Raw genomic sequence first — 24,920 nt, forward strand, 5'->3', positions numbered from 1 at the left:
CCGTGTGAAAACATAGAATTGAAATGTGGAATAATGGCCCAACCTACGAAGAGAAAGGGCAAATAGCCTGGAAAACCAGCCTCTAAACAGATACCGGATTAGGTCCCTCTCCCAAGGGAGAAGTCCTGCCAGCCCGAGAGGGAACAAATCCCCAGGAACTTGGACCTGAGAGGGCACAGCTCTTGGGCTCAGGAGGACCCTCTAGTGAATATCTATGCCGTGGTGTCCGACTCTTGAAGGCCTAAGACAGAAAACTGCTGATCAGGAAAGGGAGATGTCAGTGGCTCCACAGGACCTACTGGGAGGAGGGGCTGCTTTACACTGAGGCCACAGACCCCAAAACTGGTGTCACTAGGAGAGCAGTAGTGCTTCAGCAGGTTAGAGAGTTTCTCCGCACATTGGCCCTTGATATCTTGCTAGCTCGGCATCTTGGCCACAAAACATAGAGTAGATTTTTCTCCCCTTGAACTTCTGTTTGGGCATCCTGTGATGGAACCTCTTTTTCTAGTGAAGGAAGAATGGGAGAGGCCTCTCATAGAACCTAAACAGAACATTTTTTACTGTGTGCTTGGCCTTTGCTCTTGAATGGCTGAGTATATGGAAAAAGCTTCCAAAAGGATGCACTAATGGAATTCCAACCAGGACAGAAAGTGTGGGTTTTGAAGCCTGTGGCTCCCAGGGCCCTCCAGGACAAATGAAGTGGGCCCTACCCTATCCTGGAAAGAAAAGGGGAAGTCCCATTCCTGTTGGACTTTGGCTTTTGCAGGAACTTCAAAAGGGTTATCCATGCCAATTGCCTTAAAACATATCATGACAGAGCTGAGATGACTATGCTTGTGGTCATTGATGAGGGACAGGAAGCTGAGAGTGAATCTCTCCCTGGTCTCCTCTCCAGCAACCCCAAATATGGCTTAGTTGAAAGAGTGGTCTTTTCAGACACCCTCACTGACCTACAGCATTTTAACTATAAGCAAGTATTGCATCAGTATGCTGAGCTCTTCTCTTTGACCCTGTGTCAGACTACCTGGTGTACACATGATGTGGACACCGGGGACAGTTTACCTGTCACAAATAGAATCTACAGACAATTTGATCATGTTAAAGAGAGCATCAAAGCTGAAGTAAGCAAACTATTGGGAGTCATTGAGCACTCTGAGAGGCCCTGGGCCAGCCCAGTTGTCCTAGTCCCCAAACCTCATTCCCAGGGTGGAAAGAGAGAAAAGAGGGTTTGTGTGGACTATAGAGGCCTCTACCCGGTGACCAAAACAGATGTACACCCAATTCCTAGGGCTGATGAACTAATTGACAGGTTAGGGGCAGCCACATATCTCAGTACTGTAGATCTTACTTCAGGTTACTGGCAGATAAATCTGACTCCTGGAGCAAAAGACAAATCAGAATTCTCTACTCCTGATGGGACTTATCAGTTTACTGTTATGCCTTTTAGACTAAAGAATATGCCTGCCACCTTTCAAAGGTAGGTGAATAAAGTCATGGGTGGGTTAGAAGACTTTAGAACAGCATACCTTGATGATATTGCTGTTTTTAGCTTGAGCTGGCAGGATCACCTGATCCACCTTGGCAAGGTCCTAGAGGACCTGAAAAGTGGAGGCCTCTCTATCAAGGCAGGCAAGTGCCAGATAGGGCTGGGTGAGGTTGTATACTTGGGTAATGTAGGAAGTTGGCTCTGTATGTGCTATTTCAAAGTAAGGAATAGCATGCACAGAGTCCAAGGGTTCCCCTTAGAGGTAAAATAGTGGTAAAAATAGATAATACTAATGCTCTATTTTGTGGTAGTGTGGTCGAGCAGTAGGCTTATCCAAGGAGTAGTGTTAAGCATTTGTTGTACCTACACATAGACAATAAATGAGGTACACACACTCAGAGACAAATCCAGCCAATAGGTTTTTGTATAGAAAAATATATTTTCTTAGTTTATTTTAAGAACCACAGGTTCAAATTCTACATGTAATATCTCATTCGAAAGGTATTGCAGGTAAGTACTTTAGGAACTTCAAATCATCAAAATTGCATGTATACTTTTCAAGTTATTCACAAATAGCTGTTTTAAAAGTGGACACACTGCAATTTTCACAGTTCCTAGGGGAGGTAAGTATTTGTTAGGTTAACCAGGTAAGTAAGACACTTACAGGGCTTAGTTCTTGGTCCAAGGTAGCCCACCGTTGGGGGTTCAGAGCAACCCCAAAGTCACCACACCAGCAGCTCAGGGCCGGTCAGGTGCAGAGTTCAAAGTGGTGCCCAAAACACATAGGCTAGAATGGAGAGAAGGGGGTGCCCCGGTTCCGGTCTGCTTGCAGGTAAGTACCCGCGTCTTCGGAGGGCAGACCAGGGGGGTTTTGTAGGGCACCGGGGGGGACACAGGCCCACACAGAAATTTCACCCTCAGCGGCGCGGGGGCGGCCGGGTGCAGTGTAGAAACAAGCGTCGGGTTCGCAATGTTAGTCTATGAGAGATCTCGGGATCTCTTCAGCGCTGCAGGCAGGCAAGGGGGGGGTTCCTCGGGGAAACCTCCACTTGGGCAAGGGAGAGGGACTCCTGGGGGTCACTTCTCCAGTGAAAGTCCGGTCCTTCAGGTCCTGGGGGCTGCGGGTGCAGGGTCTCTCCCAGGCGTCGGGACTTAGGATTCAAAGAGTCGCGGTCAGGGGAAGCCTCGGGATTCCCTCTGCAGGCGGCGCTGTGGGGGCTCAGGGGGGACAGGTTTTGGTACTCACAGTATCAGAGTAGTCCTGGGGTCCCTCCTGAGGTGTTGGATCTCCACCAGCCGAGTCGGGGTCGCCGGGTGCAGTGTTGCAAGTCTCACGCTTCTTGCGGGGAGCTTGCAGGGTTCTTTAAAGCTGCTGGAAACAAAGTTGCAGCTTTTCTTGGAGCAGGTCCGCTGTCCTCGGGAGTTTCTTGTCTTTTCGAAGCAGGGGCAGTCCTCAGAGGATGTCGAGGTCGCTGGTCCCTTTGGAAGGCGTCGCTGGAGCAGGATCTTTGGAAGGCAGGAGACAGGCCGGTGAGTTTCTGGAGCCAAGGCAGTTGTCGTCTTCTGGTCTTCCGCTGCAGGGGTTTTCAGCTGGGCAGTCCTTCTTCTTGTAGTTGCAGGAATCTAATCTTCTAGGGTTCAGGGTAGCCCTTAAATACTAAATTTAAGGGCGTGTTTAGGTCTGGGGGGTTAGTAGCCAATGGCTACTAGCCCTGAGGGTGGATACACCCTCTTTGTGCCTCCTCCCAAGGGGAGGGGGTCACAATCCTAACCCTATTGGGGGAATCCTCCATCTGCAAGATGGAGGATTTCTAAAAGTTAGAGTCACTTCAGCTCAGGACACCTTAGGGGCTGTCCTGACTGGCCAGTGACTCCTCCTTGTTTTTCTCATTATTTTCTCCGGCCTTGCCGCCAAAAGTGGGGCCTGGCCGGAGGGGGCGGGCAACTCCACTAGCTGGAGTGTCCTGCTGGGTTGGCACAAAGGAGGTGAGCCTTTGAGGCTCACCGCCAGGTGTGACAATTCCTGCCTGGGGGAGGTGTTAGCATCTCCACCCAGTGCAGGCTTTGTTACTGGCCTCAGAGTGACAAAGGCACTCTCCCCATGGGGCCAGCAACATGTCTCGGTTTGTGGCAGGCTGCTAAAACTAGTCAGCCTACACAGATAGTCGGTTAAGTTTCAGGGGGCACCTCTAAGGTGCCCTCTGGGGTGTATTTTACAATAAAATGTACACTGGTATCAGTGTGCATTTATTGTGCTGAGAAGTTTGATACCAAACTTCCCAGTTTTCAGTGTAGCCATTATGGTGCTGTGGAGTTCGTGTTTGACGGACTCCCAGACCATATACTCTTATGGCTACCCTGCACTTACAATGTCTAAGGTTTTGTTTAGACACTGTAGGGGTACCATGCTCATGCACTGGTACCCTCACCTATGGTATAGTGCACCCTGCCTTAGGGCTGTAAGGCCTGCTAGAGGGGTGTCTTACCTATACTGCATAGGCAGTGAGAGGCTGGCATGGCACCCTGAGGGGAGTGCCATGTCGACTTACTCGTTTTGTCCTCACTAGCACACACAAGCTGGCAAGCAGAGTGTCTGTGCTGAGTGAGAGGTCTCCAGGGTGGCATAAGACATGCTGCAGCCCTTAGAGACCTTCCTTGGCATCAGGGCCCTTGGTACTAGAAGTACCAGTTACAAGGGACTTATCTGGATGCCAGGGTCTGCCAATTGTGGATACAAAAGTACAGGTTAGGGAAAGAACACTGGTGCTGGGGCCTGGTTAGCAGGCCTCAGCACACTTTCAATTGTAAACATAGCATCAGCAAAGGCAAAAAGTCAGGGGGCAACCATGCCAAGGAGGCATTTCCTTACACAACCCCCCCCCAAACGAAAGAGGATGAGACTAACCTTTCCCAAGAGAGTCTTCATTTTCTAAGTGGAAGAACCTGGAAAGGCCATCGGCATTGGCATGGGCAGTCCCAGGTCTGTGTTCCACTATAAAGTCCATTCCCTGTAGGGAGATGGACCACCTCAACAGTTTAGGATTTTCACCTTTCATTTGCGTCAGCCATTTGAGAGGTCTGTGGTCAGTTTGAACTAGGAAGTGAGTCCCAAAGAGGTATGGTCTCAGCTTCTTCAGGGACCAAACCACAGCAAAGGCCTCCCTCTCAATGGCACTCCAACGCTGCTCCCTGGGGAGTAACCTCCTGCTAATGAAAGCAACAGGCTGGTCAAGGCCATCATCATTTGTTTGGGACAAAACTGCCCCTATCCCATGTTCAGAGGCATCAGTTTGCACAATGAACTGCTTAGAATAATCTGGAGCTTTGAGAACTGGTGCTGAGCACATTGCCTGTTTCAGGGTGTCAAAGGCCTGTTGGCATTCCACAGTCCAGTTCACTTTCTTGGGCATTTTCTTGGAGGTGAGTTCAGTGAGGGCTGTCACAATGGATCCATATCCCTGCACAAACCTCCTGTAATACCCAGTCAAGCCAAGGAATGCCCTGACTTGAGTCTGGGTTTTTGGAGCTACCCAGTCCAGAATAGTCTGGATCTTGGGTTGGAGTGGCTGAACTTGGCCTCCACCTACAAGGTGTCCCAAGTAAACCACAGTTCCCTGCCCTATCTGGCATTTGGATGCCTTGATAGAGAGGCCTGCAGATTGCAGAGCCTTCAAAACCTTCTTCAGGTGGACCAGGTGATCCTGCCAGGTGGAGCTAAAGACAGCAATATCATCAAGATAAGCTGTGCTAAAGGACTCCAAGCCAGCAAGGACTTGATTCACCAACCTTTGGAAGGTGGCAGGGGCATTCTTTAAACCAAAGGGCATAACAGTAAACTGATAATGCCCATCAGGTGTGGAGAATGCTGTTTTCTCTTTTGCTCCAGGTGCCATTTTTATTTGCCAGTACCCTGCTGTCAAGTCAAAGGTACTTAAGAATTTGGCAGCACCTAATTTGTCTATGAGCTCATCAGCTCTTGGGATTGGATGAGCATCTGTCTTGGTGACAGAATTGAGCCCTCTGTAGTCCACAGAAAACCTCATCTCTTTCTTTCCATCTTTGGTGTGAGGTTTGGGGACTAAGACCACTGGGCTAGCCCAGGGGCTGTCAGAGCGCTCAATTACTCCCAATTCCAGCATCTTGTGGACTTCCACCTTGATGCTTTCCTTAACATGGTCAGACTGTCTAAAGGTTTTGTTCTTGACAGGCATGCTGTCTCCTGTGTCCACATCATGGGTACACAGGTGTGTCTGACCAGGGTTTAAGGAGAAGAGTTCAGGAAACTGTTGTAGGACTCTCCTACAATCAGCTTGCTGTTGGCCAGAGAGGGTGTCTGAGTAGATCACTCCATCTACTGTGCCATCTTTTGGGTCTGATGACAGAAGATCAGGGAGAGGTTCACTCTCTGCCTCCTGATCCTCATCTGTTACCATCAACAGATTGACATCAGCCCTGTCATGGAAGAGCTTAAGGCGGTTCACATGGATCACCCTCTTGGGGCTCCTGCTTGTGCCCAGGTCCACCAAGTAGGTGACCTGACTCTTCCTTTCTAGTACTGGGTAAGGGCCACTCCATTTGTCCTGGAGTGCCCTGGGAGCCACAGGCTCCAGAACCCAGACTTTCTGCCCTGGTTGGAACTCAACCAGTGCAGCCTTTTGGTCATACCAAAACTTCTGGAGCTGTTGGCTGGCCTCAAGGTTTTTGGTTGCCTTTTCCATGTACTCTGCCATTCTAGAGCGAAGGCCAAGTACATAGTCCACTATGTCCTGTTTAGGCTCATGGAGAGGTCTCTCCCAGCCTTCTTTAACAAGGGCAAGTGGTCCCCTTACAGGATGACCAAACAGAAGTTCAAAGGGTGAGAATCCTACTCCCTTCTGTGGCACCTCTCTGTAAGCGAAAAGCAGGCATGGCAAGAGGACATCCCATCTCCTTTTGAGTTTTTCTGGGAGCCCCATGATCATGCCCTTTAATGTCTTGTTGAATCTCTCAACTAAGCCATTAGTTTGTGGATGGTATGGTGTAGTGAATTTATAAGTCACCCCACACTCATTCCACATGTGCTTTAGGTATGCTGACATGAAGTTGGTACCTCTGTCAGACACCACCTCCTTAGGGAAACCCACTCTGGTAAAGATACCAATGAGGGCCTTGGCTACTGCAGGGGCAGTAGTCGACCTAAGGGGAATAGCTTCAGGATATCTGGTAGCATGATCCACTACTACCAGGATATACATATTTCCTGAGGCTGTGGGAGGTTCCAGTGGACCAACTATGTCCACACCCACTCTTTCAAAGGGAACCCCCACCACTGGAAGTGGAATGAGGGGGGCCTTTGGATGTCCACCTGTCTTACCACTGGCTTGACAGGTGGGGCAGGAGAGGCAAAACTCCTTAACCATGTTGGACATATTGGGCCAGTAGAAGTGGTTGACTAACCTCTCCCACGTCTTGGTTTGTCCCAAATGTCCAGCAAGGGGAATGTCATGGGCCAATGTTAGGATGAACTTCCTGAACAGCTGAGGCACTACCACTCTCCTAGTGGCACCAGGTTTGGGGTCTCTGGCCTCAGTGTACAGGAGTCCATCTTCCCAATAGACCCTATGCGTTCCATTTTTCTTGCCTTTGGACTCTTCAGCAGCTTGCTGCCTAAGGCCTTCAAGAGAGGGACAGGTTTCTTGTCCCTTACACAGCTCCTCCCTTGAGGGTCCCCCTGGGCCTAAGAGCTCAACCTGATAAGGTTCAAGCTCCAAAGGCTCAGTTCCCTCAGAGGGCAGAACTTCTTCCTGAGAAGAGAGGTCCCCTTTCTTTTGCTGTGTTGTAGTTGGTTTCCCAACTGACTTTCCTGTTCTCTTGGTAGGCTGGGCCATTCTTCCAGACTCCAGCTCTACTTGTTCACCCTGTGCCTTGCATTGTGCTCTTGTTTTCACACACACCAGTTCAGGGATACCCAGCATTGCTGCATGGGTTTTTAGTTCTACCTCAGCCATGCTGAGGACTCCAGGTCATTTCCAAGCAGACAGTCCACTGGGATATTTGAGGAGACCACCACCTGCTTCAGGCCATTGACCCCTCCCCATTCTAAAGTAACCATTGCCATGGGATGTACTTTTCTCTGATTGTCAGCGTTGGTGACTGTGTAAGTTTTTCCAGTCAGGTATTGGCCAGGGGAAACCAGTTTCTCTGTCACCATGGTGACACTGGCACCTGTATCCCTCAGGCCCTCTATTCTAGTCCCATTAATTAAGAGTTGCTGTCTGTATTTTTGCATGTTAGGCGGCCAGACAGCTAGTGTGGCTAAATCCACCCCACCCTCAGAAACTAGAGTAGCTTCAGTGTGGACCCTGATTTGCTCTGGGCACACTGTTGATCCCACTTGGAGACTAGCCATACCAGTGTTACCTGGATGGGAGTTTGGAGTGGAACCTTTCTTGGGACAGGCCTTGTCTCCAGTTTGGTGTCCATGCTGTTTACAGCTATGACACCAGGCCTTTTTGGGATCAAAGTTTTTACCCTTGTACCCATTGTTTTGTGAAGAGGCTCTGGGCCCACCCTCCTGTGCAGGTTTTTGGGGGCCTGTAGAAGACTCTTTACTATTTTTAGTTTTGGTTGTCTCATCACCCTTCCCCTGGGGAGTCTTTGTGACCCCATTCTTTTGGTCACCCCCTGTTGAAGTCTTGGACACCCTTGTCTTGACCCAATGGTCCGCCTTCTTTCCCAATTCTTGGGGAGAAATTGGTCCTAGGTCTACCAGATGCTGATGCAGTTTATCATTGAAACAATTGCTTAACAGGTGTTCTTTCACAAATAAATTGTACAGCCCATCATAATTACTTACACCACTGCCTTGAATCCAACCATCTAGTGTTTTCACTGAGTAGTCAACAAAGTCAACCCAGGTCTGGCTCGAGGATTTTTGAGCCCCCCTGAACCTAATCCTGTACTCCTCAGTGGAGAATCCAAAGCCCTCAATCAGGGTACCCTTCATGAGGTCATAAGATTCTGCATCTTTTCCAGAGAGTGTGAGGAGTCTATCCCTACACTTTCCAGTGAACATTTCCCAAAGGAGAGCACCCCAGTGAGATCTGTTCACTTTTCTGGTTACACAAGCCCTCTCAAAAGCTGTGAACCACTTGGTGATGTCATCACCATCTTCAAATTTTGTCACAATCCCTTTGGGGATTTTTAACATGTCAGGAGAATCTCTGACCCTATTTATATTGCTGCCACCATTGATGGGTCCTAGGCCCATCTCTTGTCTTTCCCTTTCTATGGCTAGGAGCTGTCTCTCTAAAGCCAATCTTTTGGCCATCCTGGCTAACAGGAGGTCATCTTCACTGAGAGCATCCTCAGTGATTTCAGAAATGTGGGACCCTCCTGTGAGGGACTCACTATTTCTGACTAACACAGTTGGAGACAGGACTTGAGGGGTCCTGTTCTCCCTATTTAGGACTGGAGGAGGGACATTGGCCTCCAAGTCACTAATTTCTTCCTCTGTGAGGTCATCATCAGAGGGGTTGGCTTTTTCAAACTCTGCCAACAGCTCCTGGAGCTGAATTTTGGTAGGTCTGGAGCCAATGGTTATTTTTTTGATATTACAGAGAGACCTTAGCTCCCTCATCTTAAGATGGAGGTAAGGTGTGGTGTCGAGTTCCACCACATTCATCTCTGTATCAGACATTATTTTGCTAAGAGTTGGAAGACTTTTTAAAGAATCTAAAACTGTTTCTAGAATCTAATTTCAAACTTTTAACAAACTTTTAAACTCTAAAAGACAATGCTAAACAGGGACTTAACACACAAGGCCCTAGCAGGACTTTTAGGAATTTAGAAAAATTTCAAATTGCAAAAATGAATTTCTAATGACAATTTTGGAATTTGTCGTGTGATCAGGTATTGGCTGAGTAGTCCAGCAAATGCAAAGTCTTGTACCCCACCGCTGATCCACCAATGTAGGAAGTTGGCTCTGTATGTGCTATTTCAAAGTAAGGAATAGCATGCACAGAGTCCAAGGGTTCCCCTTAGAGGTAAAATAGTGGTAAAAATAGATAATACTAATGCTCTATTTTGTGGTAGTGTGGTCGAGCAGTAGGCTTATCCAAGGAGTAGTGTTAAGCATTTGTTGTACCTACACATAGACAATAAATGAGGTACACACACTCAGAGACAAATCCAGCCAATAGGTTTTTGTATAGAAAAATATCTTTTCTTAGTTTATTTTAAGAACCACAGGTTCAAATTCTACATGTAATATCTCATTCGAAAGGTATTGCAGGTAAGTACTTTAGGAACTTCAAATCATCAAAATTGCATGTATACTTTTCAAGTTATTCACAAATAGCTGTTTTAAAAGTGGACACAGTGCAATTTTCACAGTTCCTAGGGGAGGTAAGTATTTGTTAGGTTAACCAGGTAAGTAAGACACTTACAGGGCTTAGTTCTTGGTCCAAGGTAGCCCACTGTTGGGGGTTCAGAGCAACCCCAAAGTCACCACACCAGCAGCTCAGGGCCGGTCAGGTGCAGAGTTCAAAGTGGTGCCCAAAACACATAGGCTAGAATGGAGAGAAGGGGGTGCCCCGGTTCCGGTCTGCTTGCAGGTAAGTACCCGCGTCTTCGGAGGGCAGACCAGGGGGGTTTTGTAGGGCACCGGGGGGGACACAGGCCCACACAGAAATTTCACCCTCAGCGGCGCGGGGGCGGCCGGGTGCAGTGTAGAAACAAGCGTCGGGTTCGCAATGTTAGTCTATGAGAGATCTCGGGATCTCTTCAGCGCTGCAGGCAGGCAAGGGGGGGGTTCCTCGGGGAAACCTCCACTTGGGCAAGGGAGAGGGACTCCTGGGGGTCACTTCTCCAGTGAAAGTCCGGTCCTTCAGGTCCTGGGGTCTGCGGGTGCAGGGTCTCTCCCAGGCGTCGGGACTTAGGATTCAAAGAGTCGCGGTCAGGGGAAGCCTCGGGATTCCCTCTGCAGGCGGCCCTGTGGGGGCTCAGGGGGGACAGGTTTTGGTACTCACAGTATCAGAGTAGTCCTGGGGTCCCTCCTGAGGTGTTGGATCTCCACCAGCCGAGTCGGGGTCGCCGGGTGCAGTGTTGCAAGTCTCACGCTTCTTGCGGGGAGCTTGCAGGGTTCTTTAAAGCTGCTGGAAACAAAGTTGCAGCTTTTCTTGGAGCAGGTCCGCTGTCCTCGGGAGTTTCTTGTCTTTTCGAAGCAGGGGCAGTCCTCAGAGGATGTCGAGGTCGCTGGTCCCTTTGGAAGGCGTCGCTGGAGCAGGATCTTTGGAAGGCAGGAGACAGGCCGGTGAGTTTCTGGAGCCAAGGCAGTTGTCGTCTTCTGGTCTTCCGCTGCAGGGGTTTTCAGCTGGGCAGTCCTTCTTCTTGTAGTTGCAGGAATCTAATCTTCTAGGGTTCAGGGTAGCCCTTAAATACTAAATTTAAGGGCGTGTTTAGGTCTGGGGGGTTAGTAGCCAATGGCTACTAGCCCTGAGGGTGGGTACACCCTCTTTGTGCCTCCTCCCAAGGGGAGGGGGTCATAATCCTAACCCTATTGGGGGAATCCTCCATCTGCAAGATGGAGGATTTCTAAAAGTTAGAGTCACTTCAGCTCAGGACACCTTAGGGGCTGTCCTGACTGGCCAGTGACTCCTCCTTGTTTTTCTCATTATTTTCTCCGGCCTTGCCGCCAAAAGTGGGGCCTGGCCGGAGGGGGCGGGCAACTCCACTAGCTGGAGTGTCCTGCTGGGTTGGCACAAAGGATGTGAGCCTTTGAGGCTCACCGCCAGGTGTGACAATTCCTGCCTGGGGGAGGTGTTAGCATCTCCACCCAGTGCAGGCTTTGTTACTGGCCTCAGAGTGACAAAGGCACTCTCCCCATGGGGCCAGCAACATGTCTCGGTTTGTGGCAGGCTGCTAAAACTAGTCAGCCTACACAGATAGTCGGTTAAGTTTCAGGGGGCACCTCTAAGGTGCCCTCTGGGGTGTATTTTACAATAAAATGTACACTGGTATCAGTGTGCATTTATTGTGCTGAGAAGTTTGATACCAAACTTCCCAGTTTTCAGTGTAGCCATTATGGTGCTGTGGAGTTCGTGTTTGACGGACTCCCAGACCATATACTCTTATGGCTACCCTGCACTTACAATGTCTAAGGTTTTGTTTAGACACTGTAGGGGTACCATGCTCATGCACTGGTACCCTCACCTATGGTATAGTGCACCCTGCCTTAGGGCTGTAAGGCCTGCTAGAGGGGTGTCTTACCTATACTGCATAGGCAGTGAGAGGCTGGCATGGCACCCTGAGGGGAGTGCCATGTCGACTTACTCGTTTTGTCCTCACTAGCACACACAAGCTGGCAAGCAGAGTGTCTGTGCTGAGTGAGAGGTCTCCAGGGTGGCATAAGACATGCTGCAGCCCTTAGAGACCTTCCTTGGCATCAGGGCCCTTGGTACTAGAAGTACCAGTTACAAGGGACTTATCTGGATGCCAGGGTCTGCCAATTGTGGATACAAAAGTACAGGTTAGGGAAAGAACACTGGTGCTGGGGCCTGGTTAGCAGGCCTCAGCACACTTTCAATTGTAAACATAGCATCAGCAAAGGCAAAAAGTCAGGGGGCAACCATGCCAAGGAGGCATTTCCTTACAGGTAACCTTGTAGGTGAAGCCAAGTTGAACCACTAAAACCCAAGATCCAGACAATTCTGGACTGGGTAGCTTCAACCACCCAGACTCAAGTCAGGGTATCCCTTGGCTTGACTGGGTACTACAGGACGTTCATGAAAGGATATGGCACCATTGTGGCCTCTCTCACATAACTAACCTCCAAAAAGAAGGCCCAAGAAAGTGAACTGGGCAGTGAGCTGTCAAAAGGCTTTTGATACACTGAAGAAAGCAATGTGCTCAGCACCTGTTCTAAACGCTCCAGATTACAGCTGGCAGTTCATAATGCAGACAGATGCCGCTGAGCAGGGGATAGGAGCAGTCCTGTCCCAAATCAATGATGATGGCATTGACAAACCTGTTGCTTTGATTAGCAGAAGGTTACTCCCCAAAGAGCAGCGTTGGAATGCCATTGAGAGGGAAGCGGCTGCTGTTGTTTGATCCCTGAAGAAGCTGAGGCCTTTCTTGTTTGGCTCTCACTTCCTTGCTCAAACTGACATCTGCCTCTCAAAAGGCTAATGTAGATGAAAAGTGAAAACCCTAAACTTTTAAGGTGGTGCATAACCCTACCGGGAATGGACTTTTCAGTAGACCAATGGCCTGGGGCTGACCATGCCAATGCAGATGGCTTTTCCAAGTTCTTCCATTTAGAAGATGAAGACTCTCTTGAGAAAGGTTAGTTTCATCCTCTTTTGTTTTGGGGGGCATGTAGGAAAGCATTTTTTTGGCATGGTTATCCCCCACTTTTTGCCTGGTATCTAACGTGATTTCAACTGAAAGTGCTCTATGTTACTGTTAACCAGGTCCCCAGTGCTAGATCTCTTTTCCAAAACTATAGAGTTGATTCCCCAAGTTGCAAAACCTTTAACACCCTCTGTATGTCACTAGTAAATATATCCCTGGTATCTAGGGCCTGGGGTGCTAAAAAGTGTCCCTATGGGCTGCAGCACGAATTGTGCCCCCTGAGGGGCCCCTCACCAAGCACATGACAGGATGTCATTGCAGGTTGCGTGTCTTGATGCAGACAAAAGTTAAAACTTGACAGGGCACACAGCCTGTGTGCAATGTCCCCTAAGACTGCATGTAATACATGTAAGTCACCCTTCTAGCAGGCCTTACAGACCTAAGTCCAAGTGCATTATATTGCATGTGAGGGCATATCTGCACGAGCAAGTATGCCCCTTCTATGTCTTTGTCAATTCCCAGACAAAGTACGTGACCAGGGAAGCCATTTTAAATGCATGTGTTGGACACTCGTCAATACGAGTTCATCAGCCACATGATGGCTTCACTGAAGATAGGGATGTTTGGTATCAAACATCTCATGTTGTTGAACCCACACTGATGCCAGTGTTGGATTTACCAGTGCATGCAACCAGAGGGCACCTTAGAGGTTCCCCCTGAAAACCTATCAATTACTAGTGTGTTGCCTGACAGTTCAGCCACCATAGTCATGTTTCTGACCCAAAATGGTGAGAGCCAGCTCACTCGAAGGCCATAGACAAAAGCCTGCACTAGGCGGGGTTGTTGACACTTCCTCCAGGCAGGATGGACATTCCAGGGTGGGACACTTCAAAGGCCTAGCCACCTTTGTAATCAACACAGGTTTCTCCAGATGGTGGAGACAACCAACTCCCCCATTCCTTCTCAGTGGCAAGACAGGTGGGAAAATTGGTCAAATTAGGTGTGCCCACATCATGCCAGTCTTACCCCTAAGGTGGATAAGCTGAAGTGGGTGCCATTTTTTTAATTCCTCCTTCTTGTTTTGGATGGAATTAGACCTCTAGGGTCAGGGTCATGCCTACTCCCAAATGAAAGTGGTCATAAAGAGTGTGTAGGCACCCTAAAGGTGGGCAACCCATTGACTGCCACCTCTGACTCCCTGTAACACCCCTAAATTGTGTATTTAGGTGGCACTCCTGAACCCAAGAACTCAGATCCTAATGACCCAAAAAGCCCAAGGACACTGAAGAGTTGTACCAGCAGAAGAGGAAAAGAAAAGCAGCTGACCTGGTACCAACCCCGCCAGCCTGTCTGCAACCCTTGACAGACTCTGCACCATAAGACAGCTTGTCCTGAAGCTGAGTCTCCAGAAACCCAGGAGAGGAGGACTGCCTGGCCTCTCAGATTGCTCAAAACTCCTGTGAGCAGCGGATCTGCTCCCCAACCAACCCTACTCTGCAGCCTCCAGAACCGCAAAGAACCAACACCTGAAGTCAGCACTGCAACCCCTGTCACTGACTCCAGTGGGAGTGGAGCTCCACTGCCAACGAGGTTCCCTAAATCTCCAGAGTCCACGTCCACTGGGGTTTCACCCCTCCTGGACTCCCCGAAGTCATCTGTAGCCTCTGCACGCAGGTCCCCTCTCCTGCAGTCTCTGCGGTGAGGGAAATCCAACATCTGTAGCAACCACTGCACTCGTCGCCTACAGACCGATCTGAAGTGGGTCCCTGGTGTCTATGATGTCCGCCAACTCTCCTGAGCTCGAGTCCACTGTAGTTTTACCCCTGGAATCCGCAGCGATGCCTGCAGCCTCAGACCACAGCACCCCTCAACCGTGAGTGCTCCTGGACACAGAAACTTGACACCAAAGGACACCCCTGCATCTGTCGCTCCTGGGCCTTGCAGAGGAGGACCAAAGCTGCACCTATGTCCCTAAGCACTCCACGTTTGTTACCTACCTTTTGGTCTTCCCCAACTGGGTTCCTAGGCAGAACCTGCAGCCTTTTTCCCAATAAGGCCAATCTCCACTGAAATACATTGGGCACCCGACGCCGTACTACATCTCAGCATCCGGCTCCCCGGTGCTGCCCGGAGTGACCTGTTGGTGTGGTCCTGACCCTTACCCAATGCTCTGAGATTGGTCTTGTAAATCATCATAAAGTACCTGTTTACTGACTTTGTTTTCCTCCCATAGGTTAACATTGAACAACTGACAAATTGCACTGTGTCCACATTTGCAAGTAAAATGTATTTATGCTTAAAACATATTTACCTTGTAATGAAGTTCTTGGTTTCGAAATATATATAAAAAGAAGTGTTGTTTTTTCTAAATTGGTCTCTGATTTATTCTTTGAGTGTCTGTCTCATTTATTGCCTTTGTGAGTACAACAAATACTTAGCACTGCCCTCTCAGAGGCCTAACTGCTCGCCTACACTACAAAAAATTAAGCGTTGGTACTATTTACTTTTGCCTCCGCAAACCAATTGTGGATCCATTGGGCTCTCTGCACGGTGTACTTATTTTTAGTTTGCCATATAGAGAGCCAACTTCCTACATTCTCACTTCCTTGTTCAAACTGACCACAGGCCTCTCGGATGGCGAATGCAAATGAAATGTGAAAACCCCAAACTGTAAAGGTAGTCCAAGTCCCTACAGGGAATGGACTTTACAGTGGAACAAAGACCTGGACTGACCATGCCAATGCATATGCCCTTTCCAGGTTCTTCCATTTACAAGATGAAGAGTCTCTTGGAAAAGGTTAGTTTCATCCTCTTCGTTTGGGAGTGGGACATGTAGGAATGTACCTCTTTTTGACATGGTTACCACCCCCACACACTTGTTTTGTGGTACATTATGTTATTTTGAATCAAAGTGCACTGGGTTCCTGCTAACCAAGTCCCCAGTGCCAGAGCTCTTTCCCAAAACTGCACAGTTGTTGCCTCAATTTGCATATCCTTTAGCACCCTCTATAAGTCCATAGTAAATGTTACCGCTAGTACCTAGGGCCAGAGGTACTAAAGAGGGAACCTACGGGCTGCAGCACGAATTGTGCCACCCGAAGGGAACCCTCACCAAGCACATGACAAGCTCCTATTGCAGGCTACATGTCAAGGTGCAGACAAAAGTGAAAACACAACATGGCACACCGTGTATGCCATGTCCCCTAACAATGCAAGCAATATATGTAAGTTGCCCCTCTAGCAGACCTTACAGCCCTAAGGCAGGGTGCATTATATTACATGTGAGGGGATATCTGCCGAAGCAGATATGCCCATACTATGACTTTGTCAATTCTCAGACATGGAAAGTGAACAGGAAAGTCATTGTAAATGCATGTACTGGCCACAGGTCCATAAGAGTTCCCAAGCTACATGATGGCTTCACTGAAGATAGGGATGTTTGGTATCCAACTGATGTCAGTGTTGGATTTACCAATGCATACACCCAGTGGTCCCCTTAGGGGTGCCCCCTGAAACCCTACCAGCCTCAGGTGTGCTCACTGACCAGTTTTTGACCAGCCTGCCAACCAAGACCTGGTTCTGGCCACCTAAGGTGAGAGCCTTCTGCTCAGGAGAACCAGAACAAAAGCCTGTCCAGGAAGATGGTATAACACCCCCTCCAAGAGAATGCCATGCTGATTAGCCTTCCTAAGGCGGCAAGCCTCAAAGGGAGGCCACCTTTGAAGTGCAAAGCTGGCTCCCCTCACAGGAGAGGAAGCCAACCCACCTGTCCAGAAGCACATTTGGCACCTGGTGGGAAAATTAGCTAATCAGCAAGGTGTGCCACCTTCAGGCTAGTAAGTGGGCTACTGTGAGGTGAACTTGACTTTTCAGAAGTAGCCATCTTTGTGATGGCATATGTAGCAACTCTGGGACAGGGTTAAGCCCACGACCCACTGGAAGTGGTCATATAGGGGGTGTAGTGACCACAAGGGTCAGTAGCCCATTTGCTACCTTCCTACACATCCCTAACACAACTAAATTCATTATTTAGGAGAGCCTCTGACACCGGAGAAGCAGATCCTGACTGTAGGAGGCTGCCTCACTTTATGGTGTACATCTATGTTGTGGCACTCTACACTGAGTCCAGGCAACCCTTAGTGATTGTGAATAGGTGTCCAGATGGTAGAAGCTCTCTAAGGGTAGCTGAGGGGCGCAGCTAAAGCTTATCCAGGAGGAATGTAAAGCACTTGCAATACCACAGTAGTCATACAATAACTTGGTCACAAGAAAGAACCACATAAATGTTGCAAAAATAAATGATATTTTATTACAGCAATACTACCAAACTATCATTGGTGTACCTCTCTTTGGAGATACTACATACAATTATACAAATAAAATAACCAGCAAAAATAGCATAGGAATATACAGGGTCCTAGGGGAGGGCCAAACCATATACTAAAAAAGTGGAATGTGAAAGAGGAACTCCAGCCAAGCTAAGTGTGGTGGTTAGCTAGAGGCTGGGACCAGTTAGAAACACCAGAGGTAAGTATGGTAGGTGACCCCAGCAACAAGGAATAAGTCAGCTACCCACCCAGTGGTCCCCCACAGAAGGCAGTGTTTGGAGTTTGCGGAAATTCAGACTGTTCCCAATGGACCCCGAGGAAACCAGCAGGCAAGAGGATGGATAGAAAGTTGCCCTAAGCCAGGATACCTAGAAGACAGGAGTACTTACACCAGGAACCGGATGCAGAAGGGAGAAGGGTCTCTCTCTCTCTGAAGACTGTGGATGCCTCGGAATGTCCATCTCCTGCCACAATCCATGGACCAGGCCGGTGGAACCCAGGGATGGATTACAAATGTGGGGGACCTGCAAAGGAAGGGGACAGAGTCCAGCACCCAAGGAGGTGCCCAGGTGGTGAAAGTGGCAATGCCCACCCTCCTGAAGATGAAGTTTCTGCAAGTCGGTGGAAGAAGTCCAGCAGCAGGGTCCAGAAGTTGGTGAAGATCCCAAGAGTCACCTAAAAGCTGTCCCTCGCCGGTCGCCGGATTGTAGGAGGGTCAGTGATAAGCTAGGTCACCAACAAGCACTGGCAAGTGCAAATAGAATCAGAAGAGAAGTTTGCAAAGTTGTGGGGACCAGCAGTGTCTAGGAGAATCTACCCAGGAGGGTGAGTCAAATTTGGCCCTCTGCACACAGGAAGGTCAAAAGAGGTTGTTGGAGCCCCAACGAGTGATCCACAGGCGCCAGACACAGGGAGTCACAAAGAGGCCTTATCAACCCGGCAAAAAATAAGTCTCATGTTGTAGGAGTTGTAGGACAGAAACTGATCTTCAGTTTGCAGAGTGCTCTGGGCTGGGGCTTCTTGGAGGCTGAAGATCTCCCAGAGGAAGAGTCAGCAACCATTGGCAAATGCAACAGTTGTGGTGCACAGGGGTGCCAGTCTAGTGGCAGGAGCAAGGCCCTACAGTCTCTCAACATGGCTAGAAGAAAAGCAGGACTCAGAGGAGGTCACAGACTCACCACCTGTGAAGCAGGATCTTCGGATCTCCAGAGACAGCAGAGCCCACTAACTGGTCGATGATGCCTTGAGGTGCCTGCGGTTGCAGGAGGTTGACTCCTTCACTCTAAGGGAGATTCCTTCATGCTTCCTGGTGCAAAGAGAGTACTTGTGACCCTGGAGGATGCACAGCCTTGGATGTTGCAGAATTCTTCCAGGATTCAGAGAAACAATGTTGCAGGGTGAGCCTTCCCACCATAAACAGACTTGTTTGGTTCCAGGTGAAGACCAGCAGCAGTTCCAGAGGCCAGGGCCAGGGGCAGAAGATGGCTTGCAGAGAATTCCTAGTAGTGTCTTGCTTGACAATTCTGATGACCCACCCACGAGAGAGCCCTTAAATAACTCTGAAAGGGGGTTGGTCACTCTCTGCAGAAGGAGTCAAGGACGTCACCTACCTGGCCTAACTAACCAGATGCTCCCAGGGGCCATTGCACATCTTATTTCCAAGATGGCAGAATCAAGTGACCACCTGGCAGATATCTGGACACCTCCCTAAGGGATGGACTGGAGAAGGGGGTGTTCACTCCCCTGTCCTTTGTGTAGTTTCACGGTAGAGCAGGAACTGGGGGTTCTTGAACTGGTGCAAACCGGATTATGCAATGAGGGCACCAAATGTGCCCTTCAAAGCAGTCTGGTGTCGCTCAGAGGTCGCCTCACCCCAGGCCTTAGGCACCTAATATACAGGGAAAGGTGGTCACACCTCTCCCTTGCAGGAAATCCTTGTTCTTCTCCTTCAGCTGGAGCCTGGCTCATCAGCAGGAGGGCAGAATCATGTCTGGGATCAGCAGCAGCGCAGGCTGGCAGCTGGACTGTGAAAGGCTGCCCAGGCAGAACTGGGGGATCCCCTAGGGAACCCCCAGAGTGCATGGTATCATGCAATTAACACTGAAATCGGTGTAGTTGCATGATTCCAACATGTTTGATACCAAAAATGCCTAGGTACGCAGTAACCATTATGTAGTTGGACCACTTGTGTTGACCAGTGACCACTACATACCTTAAAATGGCTTCCCCGCACTTATAGAGTCCAGGAATTGGGCTGGGGTCTGGAGGGATACCCTGCTCATGCAGGGATAACTTAACTCTTAAGAGACATGCACCCTGACTTTGGGCTGAAGGGCCTACCAGAGGGGTGACTTCACGTCTAAGTGTAGTGGTTAGGTTTCACATTAAAACGGTGCATGCACCCTTTCACTCTTTCACGCAGGCTGTAATGGCAGGCCTGCAGTCACAGTTAGCATGGGTTCCTATAGGTGGCATAACACATGCTGCAGCCCATAGGGGACCCTTGGTGCACCAATGCCCTGGGTACCTAGGTACCATATACTAGGGACTTACAGGGATGCACCAATATGCCAATTGTGGGTGTGGAAAGTTACAAACAACTACATTTAGGGGGAAGAGCACTGGCACTGGGGTCATGCTGCAAAACCCAGTTTACTACACTGGCAACCTACGAAGACCAAAGACACAGAAGAGCCGCAAAAGCAGAAGAGGAGAAAACAAGCAGCTGACCTGGTGTAGGAAGCTGTCCTGGTGTGTGGTGGATACCTATGGTGTTTACACTTTATACCACGTCCTGGCAACCCCTATCAGTTAATGAAACAGTGTCTAGGAAGCCAGGGCTCTCTAGTGGTAGCTGTGGTGAGCAGCCATGATTTTTCTAGGAGTGTAAAGCACTTCCAATACCACAGTAGTCACACAGCAGCTTATCTCACATGGAAGGAACCACACAGTGTTGCAAATATAAAGGTACTTTACTACAGTAACACTGAACTATATTACTTATAGGCAGTTCCCCAACTGGAGGTAAGTACACACAATATATATAGAAGGTAAGTATTAGGAATTAGCATAGAAAAATAACATGCATTGGCAAGAAATAGCAGGAAATAGCTATGGTCCTATGGAAGGGGAGGCAAACCATATAATAAAAGAGTGGAATGGGAAGTTAGGTTCCCCACATAGGATGTTTAATAGTTAGAAGGGAGCTGGGAAAGCTCGGTACCACAAGACGTGAGTACCTAGATGACACCCAGCGACCAGCAGAGCAGAGGAAATTTACCTGGTCTTCCCAAAGACTAACAAGGGGACTTGGAAGAGAAACGTTGCAAGAACAGGAACAGTCCATGGTAAAAGAGGACCTACAAGAAAAGGGGACAGAGTCCAGTCCACACAGGAGTGCCCAGGTGGGGCAGGAGGCAATGCCCACCTTTCTGTGGGTGAAGATCCGGGTCGACTGTGGTGGTTAGTGTTCAGCTGCGGGGTCCAAGAGCTGCAGAGGAGTGCCTGAGGTCAGCTAGGAGCTGTCCCTGGACAGTTGCTGGATTGCAGATGGGGAAGTCGTCTGGAGGACCACCAACAAGCACAAGCAAATGCAAATGGAGCTGTTGGAGATTTGCAGAGCTGAAGAGGACCAGCAAGGTCCTGGGGACTCGAGCCTTGGAAGGGAGTCTGGGCTGACCCTAACAAGACAGGAGATCCAGCAGAAGCAGTCAGAGCCCCCATGAGCAACCCACTGGCAGCAGGCACAGAAAGTCGCAATGAGGCCCAGGCAACACACCTGAAGAGGAGTCCCACATTGCTGGAGCAGCAGATAGAAGACTGTCCTTGCAGAGGTAGAGTGCTGGGGGCCGGGGCTACTTGGAGCCTGAAGATCCCTTGGAGCAGGAGTCAACAAGTCTTGATTGCTGCAACAGTTGTGGTGCACAGAGATTCTATCCTGGAGGAAGAGACAAGGACACACCAGCTCCCAAGTTGGACAGAAGGCAGAGAGCACCCAGAGGACCCCTCAGAACCACCACCTGTGTTGGAGAATCTTTGCAGGTCCAGAGGACAGCAGATCCCAGCAGCCGGACGTCATTGCCATAGGTGCCTGCAGATGGAGGGGAGTGACTCCTTCACTCCAAGGGAGGTTCCTTTTTGCTTCTAAGACTTGCTGACCCCAGAGGATGCACAGCCATGGAAATCTTGCAAGTTGCTGACAGGAGCCACAGAAACAATGCTGCAAGGCGAGGTTGTCTCGGTGTTGCAGGTTTGTTTGGTTCCTGTGACGTCCAGCAGCGGTTCCTTTGGCCAGGAGCAGAAGAGGTTGTTGAAGAGAAGTCCCAGTGGAATCTTGCATGCCGAATCTGAGGACCGGACTACAAGGAAGCCCCTAAATAACCCACAATGGGGCTTGGTCACTTTGCAAGGTGACCGCCTATCGGGGGGGTGGGATACTGATGTCATCTGTCTAACCTGACCAGTCAGATGCTCCCAGGGGACTCTGCCCATCTTGCTTTCAAAATGGAAGAACAAAGCGGCCACCTGCAGGAGCTCTGGACACCATCCCTAGGGTGATGATCGACAGGGGTGTGGTCACTTGCCTTTCCTTTCGGTAGTTTTGCACTAGAGCAGGGACCTGGGGGTCCCTCAACTGGTGCAAACTGGATTATGCAAGGAGGGCGCCAAATGTGCCCTTCAAAGCAAGCTGGTGGCATGGGGAGGCTTCCCCTCCCGAACCTTGTAACACCTATTTCCAAAGGAGAGGAGGTTGCACCCCTCTCCCAAAGGAAATCCTTTGTTCTGCCTTCTCCTGCTTGGGCTGGTCAAGCAGCAGGAGGGCAGAATCCTGTCTGAGGGGCTGCACCAGCTTGGGCTGCTTGCAGACCCTGTGGTAGGAGCAATACTGGAGGGTCCTCTAAGGAGCCCCCAAAGAGCATGGAATCATTCCACCAATACTGGCATCACTATTGGGGTATGATTCTGACGTACAAGTTACATACCTTCGGTAACAAAATATCTGGTAGAGACATATTCGAGTTGCAGATTCCTTACCTTAGAATTTTACCCCAGGCGTCAGACTGGAGCCGGAGATTTTTATTCGAGCAATACCCTTGTGTGTCTGCAGGTGGCGTCGGTCGACTCCGCAGGTGTCGCAGGCGTCGTGGTCGCCGTGATGACGTCAGGAGTAGTACATAGACACCGACCTCACGCAGTGACGTCAGTTCTTTTCTCTCCACGCCACGCGCTGATCCAGAGAGAGCTACCCTGGCTACAAACATGCCTAGGTTTGGAGTTACCATTATGCAGCTGGATCATAGGTAGTGACCTTTGGCTAGTACATAGCCAAAATGGCTTCCCAACCACTTATGAAGTCCAGGGAACTGGAACTGGAGTTTGTAGGGGTACCTCTGCTCCTGCAGGTGTGCCCACACACACAGGGACCTGCACCCTGCCCTTAGGGCTGGAAGGTCCTACCATAGGGGTGACTTACAGTGACCTGGTGTAGTGACCAGGAGCGAAAGGGTGCATGCACCTTTTCACGCAGACTGCAAATGGCAGGCCTGCAGGTACAGTTTGCTTGGGCTCCCATGGGTGGCATAATACATGCTGCAGCCCATGGGGACCCCTGGCGAACTAATGCCCTGGGTACCTAGTACCGTACACTAGGGCCTTACAGGGGTACACCAGTATGCCAATTCTGGGGTGTTAAGGAAACCAATACAACCAAACTGGAGGAGAGAGCACAAGCACTGGGGTCCTGGTTAGCAGAATCCCAGTAAAAACTGTCTAAGAACACTGACAACAGGGGAAAAAAGTGGAGATAACCATGCCAGAATGAGGGACTTTCCTACAGCAATGTGTTAGAACAAGCACTGGTGAAGTAAATCGGTCTCTTCTTTATATTATGAATGCCAAGTTGTTCACTTTATCAATGTTTGTCTATAAAGTACTGTTTTAAAAAGGTAAAAGGAAACAAACATTTTAAAATGTTGGAGGTAATGCAAACACATATCTTATGGTATCTCAACACTGTACATGGAAATTCAATGTTGGAAGGGGTGGAACTAACATGGAGTGGGCACAGGGTATTTGAAAGGGGGAAGCAGCACACATGGGAGAGAGCTAAGAAAGCACACACAATCTCATGGAGAGCTGAATGAAAAAGAAAAAAAAGTAATTCTCTAAAGGTGAGAATTGAAAGGATAGAAATTGCCCAGTCAAAAGGCTTGGAAAAAGCCCATGCCCCAGGGGAGGGACAAACACAAGCAAAGGAAGGCAAGCCATTGACTAAAAACCAGGCAAATGAAAATAACAATAAGACCAACCAATTGTAAGCAAGGGGTGGGTTGTAAGCCCACCAGTAAGCTCACATTAGATCTTTTGCACCTTTTTGGTGGGTAGCCCTAAAAACGCTCAGCTTGTCATGTAATTCCTCAGATGATACCCACCCATTGAGCTTCCTGTTCTGCCGACATGCACAACCATACTTAATGCAGCGAGCAATAGGCAACCAATACCTAACAAATCAATAAGCAAAATGATGAACACTCTTACAAATCCTTCACTCACTCTGACTAAAAACATGTATTTCATAGGAATAAAACATTCAAAGATAATTAAGACACAACAAAGCCACCCACTGCAGACCAATTAAAATGTGTGCAATGTTCACAATCTTTGCAGTTTCAAAACTACTAAAATGTTCAGCACAGACAATGTAATTTTAATTCAGCATACACCTAAGATTTACCACTCGGTGCATTGTAGCCATCTTCGATAAAATGATTTCTAAAACAGTATGGCAAATTAATTTGCTGCATAGAAAATACTTTCGCTTTCTGATTGCACAAATTCCTTTATATGTAGTTTCCAAAATCACTGAAGTACACATATTCACTGTCTGACATAATCAATTCACTTCCAGCACAATATACAATACAAACGCTGAAAGTAAATGCTATACAATCTATGCTTTGCCCGAAAGCTTGAATATGTGCTTATTGATGGAGGTAATGTATTAGATGATGTGATTTGTTTTGAAACTTACCTTATTCCCAAGGTATGCTGTAGGGGCTTCCCAGTATAGTGGAGTTGGCAGTGTTTTTTTCATTGCTTCACTGTTGTTGATACTTATTTGATGAGGGCCGTCAAACAAATCCCTCTGAGGCTCTATACTATTTTCGCCTTCTTGGTCAGTCACAAGCCACCCTACAATATCTGAGACCTAAGGCAAGAACAGAAAGACACATAACAACTTGAAAACGGCATACTATTTACATACATGAATGCAAACAACATTTCTTTTATATATATATATATGCATTATTGAGGATAAAGACATGTATTCCTTCAATAAGTGTTGGAAAGGCTAGAGATTGTGTTAAGGGCAGCAAGGAAAGTGTTTTTCAGCCTCTTTTTTAACTTGCCAATGTATGCCCTATTGTTCAATGAGAAAAAAAGCAGTAGTTCTATTTTAAATGAAAGGGTTACAGTAAAATATTGTATTTGCATCGACTGATGGCTGGGATGAAGTTTTTGTCCCTAAGTGAAGGTACCAAAAGTTTACATTGATACCCTAAACAAAGAGCAGAGGCTCAATGTAAGGAAATGGCTCCCTGTTGCAGTTACCCCCCACTTTTTGCCTGATACTGATGCTGACTTGACTGAGAAGTGTGCTGGGACCCTTCTAACCAGGCCACAGCACCAGTGTTCTTTCGCCTAAAATGTACCATTGTTTCCACAATTGGCACACCCCTGGCACACAGATAAGTCCCTTGTAAAAGGTACCAGTG

The 24,920-nt window shown here is 48.7% G+C and overlaps 1 protein-coding gene across 1 annotated transcript in view; it reads right to left on the bottom strand.

Moving 5' to 3' along the window:
* Window positions 1–24,920, bottom strand: part of LAMA1 (laminin subunit alpha 1) — a 979,910-nt gene that overhangs the window by 713,400 nt on the left and 241,590 nt on the right. The window contains exon 12 of the mRNA XM_069219856.1: window positions 24,176–24,352. Within this exon, the coding sequence (XP_069075957.1) occupies window positions 24,176–24,352 (177 nt within the window). The remainder of the gene's footprint in view (window positions 1–24,175; window positions 24,353–24,920) is intronic.

The sequence above is a fragment of the Pleurodeles waltl genome, chromosome 2_2 (assembly GCF_031143425.1).
Source record: "Pleurodeles waltl isolate 20211129_DDA chromosome 2_2, aPleWal1.hap1.20221129, whole genome shotgun sequence".
Lineage (NCBI taxonomy): Eukaryota > Metazoa > Chordata > Amphibia > Caudata > Salamandridae > Pleurodeles > Pleurodeles waltl.